Source organism: Saimiri boliviensis, chromosome 11, assembly GCF_048565385.1.
Source record: "Saimiri boliviensis isolate mSaiBol1 chromosome 11, mSaiBol1.pri, whole genome shotgun sequence".
Taxonomy (NCBI): domain Eukaryota; kingdom Metazoa; phylum Chordata; class Mammalia; order Primates; family Cebidae; genus Saimiri; species Saimiri boliviensis.
This window is the reverse complement of record NC_133459.1, coordinates 116,315,343-116,328,782: the sequence shown is the minus strand read 5'-3', so window position 1 is coordinate 116,328,782 and position 13,440 is coordinate 116,315,343. Positions and strand designations below refer to the sequence as shown.

The 13,440-nt window shown below is 44.9% G+C and overlaps 1 protein-coding gene across 11 annotated transcripts in view; it reads right to left on the bottom strand.

The window, feature by feature from the left end:
- Positions 1-851: 851 nt before the first annotated feature.
- Positions 852-13,440, bottom strand: part of BCAR3 (BCAR3 adaptor protein, NSP family member) — a 284,505-nt gene continuing 271,916 nt past the window's right edge. For all 11 annotated transcript variants that reach the window (XM_010343843.3, XM_074381403.1, XM_039460808.2 and 8 more), the window contains 4 exons: positions 10,189-10,360; positions 6,274-6,385; positions 5,815-6,027; positions 852-1,473 (listed from right to left, as the gene is read on the bottom strand). In XM_010343843.3, the coding sequence (XP_010342145.2) occupies positions 1,295-1,473; positions 5,815-6,027; positions 6,274-6,385; positions 10,189-10,360 (676 nt within the window). In that variant the 3' untranslated portion in view covers positions 852-1,294. The remainder of the gene's footprint in view (positions 1,474-5,814; positions 6,028-6,273; positions 6,386-10,188; positions 10,361-13,440) is intronic.

The window sequence follows — 13,440 nt, the reverse complement described above, 5'->3', positions numbered from 1 at the left end:
TAACAAGGTTGATCATACACTAAAAGGTATGTTTATTAAAATTTATTCAGGATTTACTTATGGTATGAGGGCTTTCTAAGAGCATCTGAACCACAATATTGCCAGAAGTAAAAATGTGCTTCAGTTTTTTTCAACAAAAAATAACATAATGTGGCCCATTTTAAAAAACCACCACACGGTGATGGTTAAGTTACAGTGTAACTAACTTCTGGAACCAATAAATAATATTTTTTGAAGGCTATTTAACATGGAGAAATTTTCACAGCCAGTTTAAGACAAATATAAAAGTTGATGTGGACCCAATGTTATTTAAACGAGAAGAAGGAAAAATTACTAAATGTTTGACAGTTGGTGGCAGAGTGACAGAATATTTTAAAGTCTTGTATTCCAAATTTTGTACAATAGGAAAAATTGAGGGGGATGCTGATAAACTAGAAAGAAATTAGAAAGTATCCCCTTTGCAAAGGGGATACCAACCTAGGAAACTCATTGTTGTGCTCATCAGCCAGAGGAAAAGGTAACAGTTGATTACTTTGAAATATGTGAAGAGATGTTAATCACAACTAAGACCTGGGTGCCCAGTTTGTACAGGGGGCGGTGCTGCACATGGGATTCAGTGAGGTAAACAAACATGGCCTAACTCCACTGCCAGCACCACGGCTTGCGTTTGAACCCAGATCCCATGGAGCTGTCACTATCACTCTGTCTCCCAATCCAGAAAGCTTAAACTTTTCATACCACTTTCATTAATTTTGGTTTACTATCGGGATACAATACCTCTGAGGCCACTAAGAGGTAGAATTATTGTACTAAGATGAGTTGTTTAAAATGAAAGAGACTGGATACAACTGTTTCACAAAAAGATATATTTTCATTCATGACTATTTACATTTTTCTCATTTAAAGAATATCATATAACTGATACCTTCTGAAATGTTTCATGCTTTTAAACTTCTATTTACACTTATCTGACATGGAATTAAAACTAAAATCGTCAAATACCATGATAATAGAAAGCAACCAGCCAACATAGCTAGGTCTTCTCTTGAATGTGCTGATCAACATTAGCAGTAGTTACCTTAATAATAAATTATTCATTTTAAAATCAGTAGTAATTTTAGACAATTCATAAATAAGTGTGCTCTGTGCAGTTTACACGTTTAATATCCTGTGGATACTAAAAGCTTGTATATTGTCAGGTTTGCACTTTATTACTTTATCAAATGGTTAAGCTCTCCCAAAGCAGCAGCTGGGGAAACTTGAAAAGATATTCTGAAGATTCTCTGGAGAGTTATCAAAGCTCTGCCTGCTTTACAGGAGGAGGTTCCAATTTACGTGAGAGGGCAGTTAAAATCTGGTTGAATTTCTCGTATCTCTCTGTCTGATTGACTTGTGCACCTTTGCTGCCCCATAGCAATCGCATTTGAAATTCAGTCTTGCAGATTTCGTTCATTTCTTCATCTGGTTGAAAACCTAATCAAAACAAAACAACCAAAAAGCTACTTCAGTTCAGCCTAAGATGTAGTGTTAAATATAGACTAAAAGCTTGCTTAAAGTAGGATCAAGATGAACTTCATCTTTTCTCTCTCAGAACTTTAAAAGATGTCCCCACAGAAAAAGAATCTATTCTACACAAGGGAGGGCAGAGACCTACCCTGCAGAACCTGAGCACCTTCAGAGAAGAAATAACAGGTAAACTCATTAAAACACGATAGAGTGACACTGGTTTGTTCAAACCACCGCGGGAAGTAGTGCTGTGGGAAGGCAGGTTCACGGTACCTACAGGAGTTTGTTACTTGTTTTTACTAACTTTACTGATGTATAGTTTACACTCATGATTCACCTGTTTTTGGCTGTGCAGTTTTATGATGGTAAGTTTCTACCTAAATCGGCACCATCAGTTTTAGACTTTTTTACATTTCCATCACCCTACTACCTCTTCACAGTCAATTCCTGTTCCTACGGCAGACCTCAGTCACCACCAGTCAACCCCTTTCTGTTGCTACTGTTTTGCCTTTTCTAGAAATTTGGGATAAATGGAATCATCCACTATGGACTCTTTAATGTCTGACTTCTTTCACTTAGCATGATGTTTCTGAGAGTATTACATGTTGCATATTAAAGATTCATTTTTACTGATCAGTAGTATTCAGTTTTATGGACATCCCACATTTTGTTTATCCATTCACTTAACTGATGACTTTTGGATGCTTCTAGTTTCTGGCTATTATGAGTAAGTGGTTGTGAACATTTGTTTACAAATCTTGTGTGGACACGTGTTTTCATTTCTCTAGGAAAGGAATTGTTGGGTCATATGGTAAGTATATGTTTATTTTTAAAGAAACTGTTAAGTGCTATTCCAAAATGGCTGTACGATTTTAGATTCACACCAGCAACATATGAAGATTCCAAGTTTTTCCATATGCTGCCAACCCTTTATTTTTATTTTTGAGAAGGAGTCTTGCTCTGTCACCGAGGCTGGAGTGTAGTGGCTTGACCTGGGCTCACCACAACCTCTGCCTCTCTGGTTCAAGCAGTTCTCCTGCCTCAGCCCCGAGTAGCTGAGACTGCAGTCATGTGCCACCATGCTCGGCTAATTTTTTGTATTTTTAGTAGAGATGGGGTTCTCCCATGTTGGCCAGGCTGGTCTTGAACTTCTGACTTCAGGTGGTCCACCCACTTCAGCCTCCCAAAAAGTGCTGGGATTACAGACGTGAGCCACCGTGCCTGTGCCTGGCCTATCATTCTTTCTAATTGCACCCATTCTAGATAGTATGGTAGTATCTCACTGTGGTTGGTTTAAATTTACATTTCCCTAATGATGAATGCTTTGAACATCTTTTCACACCACATAGTTGTCATTTGTATGCCTTCTCTGATGGAGTGTCTGTTCAAATTTTTGTCTATTTAAATTTTGTCTTCTCATTGAGTTGTGAGGGTTCTTTGTATATTGTAGCTGTAAGTCCTTTATCAGATATATGTGTACTCAATGTTTTCTGCTATGGTTCATGCTTTTTGTGTCCTAAGAAATCTTTAGCTCAAGGGCACAAAGAATTTCTCCTATACTTTCTTGCAGGAGGTTATACTTTAACGCTTACGTTTTGGGTCTATGATCTATTTGGGGTTAATTATTGTGTATGGTATGAATTAAGGATCAAGATTCACTTTTTTGCATATGGATATCCAATAGCTCCAGCACCATTTGTGGAAGGACTGTACTTTATCCAGTGAATTACTTTGGCACCTTTGCTGAAAATCAACAGCCAGCCATATGTGTGCGCCTGTTTCCTAACTCTCTAAGACAAGATCTGGTCTACTTAAGGCCAAAGATGTTCAGGCAACTCTATTAAAGAGGGAGAAACTGTTAGCCAAAGAGTCATATGTTTGTTTCTCATCCTTTATTATTGCTGGGGTAGTTTGTTTTGTCATTAAATATACCCACCATCTAGATCATAGGATCTTTGTGGTAGAAAGAACAATAGGAATATTTTCTTCCTGATGATGCCAGAATATCCTTGATGGATAATCAACCAAAGGCCAGATGATGGTGACTTTTGTTTTGTTTTTTTGAGACCAGTTTTTTTTTTTTTTGAGACCAGGCTGGAGTGCAGTGGCATGATGCTGGCTCACTGCAACCTCTGTCTCCCGGATTCAAAGTGATTCGCCTGTCAAGTAACTGGGATTGCAGGCACCCACCACCATGCCCAGCTAAGTTTTATATGTTTAGCAGAAGTGGGGTTTTGCCATGTTGGCCAGGCTGGTCTGTAAGTCCTGCCTCGGCCTCCCAAAGTGCTGGGGATACAGGCGTGAGCCACTGCCCAGCCCCCAGATGGTGACTTCTATTCATTCAGTTAACATTCATTAAGTCCCTTCCCGTATCACCCAGGCTGGTCTATGCTGGTGAGCAGATCGCTGCCTTTCCTGGGTTCACAGTCACTTAAAGCAATGGGAACTTGCTATGTAAACCTGCATTAGGATCAACTGAAATATTTCATCAGTAGCCTTTAAGGTGATTTAAAGCTGTAGAGCAGCTCATGGCAGTTTCCTCAAAACCCACCCTGATGTATATGTAACAACCACTGTAATGTATTCATTGGCTTTGTCTAAGTAGGCACTCTGATATTTGTTGACTTGTGTGCCTTTATTGTTTGAGTCACATACAGCCAATCCTGGAGAACGTTTTGAGAAAGAAAATGAACCAGGTATGTGGTGCTTGTACCCACAGTAGATGGTGCAAACCACCGAGTCCCACATTCTGGTTCTGAAGCAGCTTCCTTTTAGAATGAAATGAATGGAGTCTCCTGCTCCCACATAGTTCTTAACCTTGTGAATCGAACTGTGGGCCCTTGAAGAATTTAAAAAATTACATAGTAACAGAAAATAGTCATCCCCGATGCCCGTCTTGGCAAAGCCCTCCTTCCTGGTCTTTCTGCCAACAGTCAGCCAGCCCTCCAGCCTTCTTCCACACAGACACCAGAGTAATTTACTTTAAAACAGAAATCTGACCATGTGACACCCTCCCATGGTTAAACCCTTCACTGGCTCTTCCTCAGCCACGGTCCCGTCTGGAAGGGCCTCCCCAGCTGCACCTCCCTCTGCAGCCTTGTTGGCCATTCCTCAGCTCATACTTCGCACGAATCTTAAACCGGGCACTTGTGGATCACGGTTTTCCCTGGGCTCTCTCAGCGCCTTTGGTTGGGTTGTGCCGTCTGAGTGGAATTCCCAGCCCTGCTTTCTGGTAACTACTTTTGTCCTTTAACAGTCAATGGCAGTGTTTTCTGGGACGCTGTCCCCAGGTGCCTCCTCTTTCCTAGCATCTCTGACCAAATCAGTCCCTTCTCCTAAGTGCTCCCACAGTACACGCCGCACTTAGCGCCGCGTGCCAAGATACCTGCTTAAATTCCTCAGGACATCCAGTCAGCAGAGCTGCGCCCATGCCACATCTGTGATAAACGCTGGCCAGTTGACTGAGGAAGCCGCTTTCTGTCACCATACACTTATAAGAAAGATCCGTTTACACAACACCGCCCCACACTTTGCAGGATGTGTCTGATGCTAAGAGCAGGGGAGCTCACTCCCCAGTGTGACTGGGAAGGAACAGGCATGCAGGTAAATGAGGCCTGGATAGAACCCCACCTCCTCATCCTGGTACATGACCTTTTCTAATGTCACCTGTTAGATGCACTATTAATAAGTGGCAGGCAAGCTGGCCAATTCTTTCCTTTCTTCTTTCTTCCTTTCTTTTTTCTTTCTTTTCTTTTTTCCTTCAGATGGAGTCTCGCTCTGTCACCCAGAACCCAGGCGGGAGTGCAGTGGCACGATCTCGGCTCACTGTAGCCTCCGCCTCCCAGGTTCAAGTGATTCTCCTGCCTCAGCTTCCTGAGTAGCTGGGATTGCAGGCGTGCACCACTATGCCCAGCTAATTTTTGTATTTTTCATAGAGACAGGGTTTCACCATGTTGGCCAGGATGATCTTAAACTCCTGACCTCAAGTGATCCACCTGCCTCGGCCTCCCAGAGTGCCGGGATTACAGTGCGAGCCACCGGGCCTGGCCCCAATTCTTTCCTGACCCCTCCTCTCAGTTAATTGTATACCACTGAACAGCAGAACACACAAGAAGAAAGGAAAAATAGGGCACTTGAGTCGTTCTGGAGTTAAGAGGAAGTAATAACCAGCCATATAGGAAAGGGAATTCCATCCTTTAATCCTTCCTCTTTGGTGTTTTTCTAAAGTGAAGTCAGCCATGTTCTTCCATTCCTTCATTTCAATGACTAGGTAGCGTTAGAGAACAGCTTACAAAAACCAGCTCTCACCTGCCAGGTTCCTCCCAGCATTCATCCGGTAGCTGTCCGCAGCCTGGGCCATGAATCGTGCCATTGCCAAATGGTTCAGCATGATTTCACAGCTTTGGTCGTTTTTTTCCCACATGTCGGTTCCTTCAAAAGTAACAGCCTGACGCTCCATTAAGGTCACAAGGGGCATCAGCAGTGGGACTGATACATTGCTTGGGGGAACACATGTGGACTCTGAAGAATAAGGAATAGAGTTTTCCGTATCAGATGCTTTCCAAAGCTAAGCACAAAATGAGGTGACTAGTAGCCCTTGCCGGGTTATGTCAACCGTAGCCTTCTACAAGCAACGCTGTTGTCTGATAAAAGCCCTGATGAGCCATCCACAGTGCTGCAGAGACCTCAGGGCCTCATAACACGCCCTGCGCACTTGTACTCCACTCCCCAGTGGGGGAGCCCGTGCTTGCTCTGCCCCGTGCTCACCTCTGCCTTCATGCAGGATTTTGCTGAAGGGCTTCAGCTGTTTCTCATAGAGGATGGCCGTTTGGGTGTACTGGTGCCGCAGGGCAGTCCACGTCTTTTCTAACCTTGTGATCTGGAAGAAAGATGTTATTGTTTTGGAAAAGGTTCTTTTTAAAATTACCTTTTTGCGTAATCCCAGCACTCCGGAAGGCTGAGGTGGGTGGATCACCTGAGGCCAGCAGTTCGAGACCATCCTGGACAACATGGTGAAACCCTATCTCTACTCAAAATACAAAAATTAGCCAGGCATGGTGGCATTAGCCTGTACTCTCAGCTACTCAGGAGGCTGAGGCAGGAGGATCGCCTGAACCCAGGAGGCGGAGGTTGCAGTAAGCCAAGATCGTACTACTGCACACCAGCCTGTGTGACAGAGTGAGACCCTGTCTCAAAATAAATAAATAAATAAATAAAATAATCTTTTTGTTTAAATTTTGGAACATGTGATGATACTTATGGTAAAAACGTCAAAGTGGTTAAAAGCAGGGTAGAGAGAAAAAGTAACCCCCATCCACCCCATCTGCATTGCTGTTCAGCCATCCCAGAGATGACTCTCTCCAACTGCCTGTGCGTGTGTGCTTCACATACAGCCTGGCCTGCTGGCCAGTCCACTGTCAAAATTCAAGGCAGTATTAGATGAGAGGAAATAAACATGATGCAAAGTAAAACGCCTGAATGAAACATGATAACTCCTATTATAATAGAAATCAGCATATCATGAAAATATGGCAGAATTGATAAGTTGCTTATTTCAAATATTGATCCTAGAAAATTCTAGTATAGCTGAAGAGTTTTGAAAGCTCTTGAAATATAACTGGAATTGACCTCCCAAAAATTCCTATTTATACACACACCCCTTTTAAAGACACACATATATGCATATTATACTATGTAAACCACACCTATTCCTTGCCTCAAAAGCATTCAGTATAAGTACACACAGAACAGCCTTATTTTGTTAAACTTCTGCATGATATTCCACTGTATGGATAAGCTGTAGTTTAACTAGTCTTTTACAGTTAAGAGTTTTATGCCTATTTGAGACAGGGTCTCACTCTGTTGCCCAGGCAGGGGTGCAGTGGTACAATCACGGCTCACGGCAGCCTCAACCTCCCAGGCTCAGTGATCCTCCCACCTCAGCCTCCTGAGTAGCTGGGACAACAAGCCTGAGATACCACGCCTGCTACTCACTCCTTTTCTTCCGCAGATAACTCAGCCTCAGTTTTCTTCTGGAATAATTTAGTCAGTAGCAGCATATACCACTGACTCTGACTGTCCTAAGATAAACGGCCCCCAACTCATACCCTAAAACCAGCAAGGCTGTGTTAAGTTTTCTACATGAAACAAGGAAGGGCATTAGTATTTATGGAATAAGAGCCAGCTTTGTGTCAAATATTTGAAGAATTTCATTTAATCTTCACAATGCCCTTTAGGGCAGTATTTTGGCGTCGTTTTACAGATCAGAAAACAGAAGAGATTAGGTGACTGCCCAAGGCTTCCCAGCTGGTATGTGGCAGAGCTGAGATTCAGTTACTTGGCCCTGAAGAGCTCCTGTATCCAAAAGGAAGGTGAGTAGGCTGAGCACCAGCAGATGTGCTGTGAAGAAAAGGCTGTGGCTGGCCTTCCTCCTGCAGTGCACCACGTTGCCCTCCCTTCTGGGGACCCCTGCTCCCTACCCACTCCCTGAGGCACTGCCTTTCTGAAAGAAGCCTCTGGGTCTGGGCTAGGCCCATCTCCTGGACGTACTCTCTCGATACTAGAAGCTGAGAAGAGAAGGTGGCACATGTGGCCATAGAGTAAGGGTTGGGTTGGATAGTGACACGCACAGTGACGTGACTCTCCTTTTGGGCTTCCTCTGGGTATGCCATTTCCCTTCCAGGCCACTGAATACTCTGGAGGACTGTGTCCTCTCAATGCCAGTGTGCTCCAGAGGGGAAGGAATGACAGCGTCAGAAGGCAAGGAACCAACCACCTACAAAGCATGGTAATGTGGTTGGGGCCAAGTCCCTAACCGCTGAGTTTGATGTCATGGATGGCAACCATGCGATCCCACAGAACATCCCCTTTACCACTCTCAGGGAAAGCTCTGGGCTGGAAGGCTTTACCCACACCCTGGCCTGTTGGCTCAGCTGACAAAATTCTAGGCAGTTTTAGATGACATGAAATAAACATAATGCGAATTTAAATACCTGAATGAAAAATGTGATAGTAGAAATCAGTATATCATGAAAATCTGGCAGAATTTATCAGTTGCTTATTTCAAATACCAATCCTACAAAATTCTAAACTACCTGAAAAATTTTGAAAGCTTCTGAAATATAATAGGAATTGACCCCCCCAAAAATTCCCAATGAAGGCACTACGTTGTTCAACCTTTTATTTTTAAGATGACCTTGCCTTAATGCAAGTAAATTCTATTCCAGCCACCATCTGACTTGTGGGACATGTGGCTGTGGCTGTCTTTCTCAGTGGCAATGATGGATTTTCAGTGAGCACCTGGCAAGACTTCAGAGATAATCTGTGGCTATGAAACAGCCACACTGAGTGACCAGTGGCTTTGGTGCTACTAGCTGCGGGTTTTGCTGGCCGGACTGTAAACGCATACTCAAGTCCTCCAAGCACCCAGGGCCCGAGAGAACAGAAGTGGGAACGCTGATCCGGAGTGATAAAGGTGACAGCATACTTTCCTCTATGAGGCCTGTTTGACTTAAATACAGGTTTTTATGTTTGACACTCATCCTAACAAACCCCTGGCAGAGCAGATAAATTCAAATGCCCAATTTTAGAAACGGTAATTAGGGAGTTCTATGGCAGGTGGATCAGGAATCTGAACTTGTTCTTAGGACAGTCTGTTTTAGATGACCTGAGATAAAATAGTTTAAGGATTCTCTGATAGAAGCTCCACAAATGTCTCATTTCCCAGTGATTATCCTAAACTGCCCACACAGCTGGTGACCCACATGGAAGCAGTCTCTCTCTCAAACAACATACTGTAGCCAGATGTCTCATCCTAATTGATTCTCCATGAATCCTTACTGTTCATGAGGCTGACACTTGCTACTGTACATCAAAGAGAAAGCATGGACTGTCAGAAATTATCTACTGCTTTAAAAAAATAGACCCTAGAGACTGGGCATGGTGGTTCATGCCTGTAATCCTAGCACTTTGAGAGGCCGAGGTGGGCAGATCACCTGAGGCCAGGAGTTCAAGACCAGCCTGGCCAACATGGCAAAACCCCATCTCTACCAAAAATACAAAAATTAGCCGGGTATCATGGCCCACGCCTATTATTCCAGCTACTCAGGGGGCTAAGGCAGGAGAATAGTTTGAACTGGGGACACAGAGGTTGCAATGAACCAAGATCACGCCACTTCACTCCAGCCAGGACAAGAGAGTGAGACTCCATTTCAAATATATATATATGGGCCCCAGACCAGGCGCAGTGGCTCATGCCTGTAATTCTAGCACTTTGGGAGGCCGAGATGGGTGGATCATTTGAAATCAGGAGTTTGAGGCCAGCCTGGCCAACATGGTGAAACACTGTCCCTACTAAAAATACAAAGTGGGTATGGTGGCACGTGTCTGTAGTCCCAACTACTCAGGAGGCTGAGGCAGGAAAATCACTTAAGCCTTGGAAGTGGAGGTTGCAGTGAGCTGAGATCGCACCACTGTACTCTAGCCTGGGTGGCAGAGTGAGCTTGTGTCTCAAAAAAGGGAAAAAAAAGACCCTAAACACTTAGGACACTGCCCCCTAACTGAAGCAGCTTCACTAAGATCCGATTTACTTTTGAGATTGACCAATATAGTCTCATTTGCCAAGCCTAGCATGCAGCTCTCTTTACAGAACAGTAAGTACACATAAAGTCATTGGAAATTTACCTGTGGCATTTCCAGGGCCTTCATGAGAGCTGAGAAGGAATAGAGGTCCCCCATGGAATCCTTCAGTTCCACCGCCACCTGGATGATCTTACTGAGAGTGGCTGCTCGGTCATCCAAGCTGCCCGTGCAGCCCAGAATGTCCACTGCGATGCCCATGGCCATCGTGTTGTGTCTGAAAGCGAGATCAGCGGTCGGGTTCAGGGCCAATGGGGACTAGAAGAAAACTAAACCAAATCAGCCAAGAGCAGGGCTGTGTTTGTGCCACTTGCTGCGATTGCTCTGAAATGTGCCGGCAGCACAGTTTAGACAGCCAATCTCAACAGAGAACGCCCCTTAGCAGGCTGACTGCGGAGGGCCAAGCTGGGCCACAGAGTGTGCACTTGGCAGTCAGAAAGCAAGCAGCCCCCGGACAGGGCCACATTCAACCCTGGACCTGGGGGCACAAAGAGGGCACTCCTGGGGCAAAGATGCTCAGAAGTACATGTGGCTCCTAGTACCCTGTACCATGAGAGGTCCATGGAGACAGCAGGTCCCCCAACACACTCTGAGAATCTCTCCTCGGGGAAGCCTAGGGCCACCTCCACTGAGGCCCGGACTTGAGGATGAAAGGGACAGAGAAGTGAGAGGATATGCTTGAGCCAGGACAGTAACACAGCTATCAGAACAACGGCTGGAAAGAAGAGGTAAGCACGGTGTTCTGTAGCCCCATTCCAGAAGCCAGGAAATGAATGGGGAAGAGCATAAAGGTGGAATAGTTGATGGGCTCGACTGTGTCTACAAGGCCAGACCCTAATAAAATTGAAATCTCATTTTCCCCAACAATCCTCCCTCTTCTCGTCCTAAACTACATGGGTCAACTTCAGAGACCCAGAACAGGAAGCAGAGTGATCTTTTCTCTGCATGACAGTAGGTCTAATATAAATGGGGTCAGTCTGTGGCAGAAAGCATAGACCGTGACCCCTTTCCTTCCCACTGTAAATCAGGACCCAGGAATTAACTGCTTTAGACCAGAATTGCCTCAATTTCTTCCAGGCTGTGGTACAGGTGCCAGAGACAAAGCCCCGGTTTATAGCTATAGTTATTAAAACACAACATGCATTTGAACTCCAGGGCCATTCTGTCCTGAATGTTCATAGCCTACGATGTTATTCCACGTGGTGCTCTCTCTGTGTCCAGGTGTGATGGTCTCTGTCTTGCTCTCCTTGAGCAAAGGGCAGCAGGGAGTCATTGAGTGCTTTACCGTTACCCATTTCTCTAACGTTAAATAGCGAATGAGCTCTGCCTCCAAGTGTGTTTGCACATGTATGCGTGTATGGGGCTCACCTGCAGTGTAAGCTTAGGCTGGTACCTAACTGCTCTACCCCTCAGGTTCTTCATCTGTAAAACAGGAGCAAGGGCTGTGAGAAACAGGGACTGTGTTTGGGTGTAAAGACAATTAAAGTGAGCCAGGTGACATGGCTGACGCCGGTAATCCCAGCACTTCAGGAGGCCAAGGCAGGCGGATTGCTTGAGCCCAGGAGTTCAACACCAGCCTGGGCAAACAAGGGCACAACCCCATCTTGACTAAAAATAACAAAAATTAGGCATGGTGGCACATGCCTGCAGTCCCAGCTACTTTAGTGGCTGAGGGATAAGAATCTCTTGAACCCGGGAGGTGGAGGTTGTAGTGAGCAGAGATTGCGCCGCTGCACTCCAGTCTGGGTGACAAGAGAGACTATCTTAAAAAAAAGTAATAATAATAATAATAATAATTAGAGTGCCTGGCACTGGCAGGCGCCTAATAAATAGCAGTTGTTACTACAGTTGTGTCTGTGCATGTCTCTCCTTCTGTATCTTGGTCCATTGTGCCTCTTTGTCCGTCTTTCCTCTGTTCTCCATTTATCTCCTTTTCCTGACTTATCTTTCTCAATTAATGGATCCAAACATAGACCTAAAATATATTTTTATTATTTGTTGTATTTTTTTTTTTTTTGAGGCAGTGTTTTGCTCTGTTGCCCAGGCTGAAGTGCAGTGGTGTGATCATGGCTCACTGCAGCTTTGACCTCCCAGGCTCAAGGGATCCTCCTGCCTCAGCCTCGTAAGTAGTTGGGACCACAGGCATATGCCACCATGCCCAGCTAGTTTTTGTATTTTTTGTAGAAATAGGGTTTTGCCACATTGCCCAGCTAGTCTCGAATTCCTGGGCTCAAGTGATCTACCTGCCTTGGCCTCCCAAAGTACTGGAATTACAGGCATGAGCCACCACACCTGGCTGTTATTTGGTATATTTTTGGAAGAGTTTTATTATCCATTTGCTAAATGTTAACATTGACAGAACATCTTAGATGTTGCTTTTAACTAACTATAAACTCACTTCCCATGCTGCATTCAACTGATTCTTTATACAGTGTTTTCTCCCTATGTTTTAATGGCCCTCTAGTGTTACATCAACGGTTAACGGAATGGTTATATCCATTCACTCAACCAGCATTTGCCTGAAACCTCCTGGATACTCCCACTATGGGAAAACAACTCAGGCTGGCAAGTCTGCAGCAAAAGCTCCCACGGTTGGCAAGAGGCGGCACTCAGATGTCACATGAAGGACACTTCCAGCCTAGGATGCCTGGAATGGGTGAGGTGGTAAATTAAAAATAAAGGGTGGTTTTGTATTTGATTGTCAAATGCAAGAAGGTGATGTCATGTGACACATCAGGACCTCTATAACCCCTGCCCTTATTTAATAAACACATGGTAATTAATGAAACGACTCCCCCAGCTCTAAAAAGAAGATCCTGCAGGTCGGCCTTGGACAAGAAACAAGTGAAGGAACAAGACCCCGGCCAGAGGCAGTCAGGAGAAAAGAGAAATGAAGGGGAAAGTCAGAAAACAGCCGAGAGAGAAGCCCCAAACCTGTCACCCTTGTCCTGTCCCAGCACACCAAATAATACTGATAAAATAGGGCTCAGATTCATTAGTCCTGGAAGCTGGGGGGTTTCAGGCTGAAACGTCTCATGGGAGAAACGGCCAAGTGTGGCGGCATCGCTCACCTCTGCCGACAGAAGAGAAGACAGCGGAGCCGGGAGGCCAGGGCCCTGGGGCAGGAGGCAGAAAGGGGACACCCGAGAGAGGCCGGAACCTAGACAGGTCTCATTAGGAAGAGCAGAGAAATCCAGATGGGGAACCTGGAATTCCCCAAAGGCCGAAACAATGGGTGTTCCCGAACAAAGTCAGCAAGGGGCACTTCTTCACCTCTGGCCTCCCTCCCTCATGGCT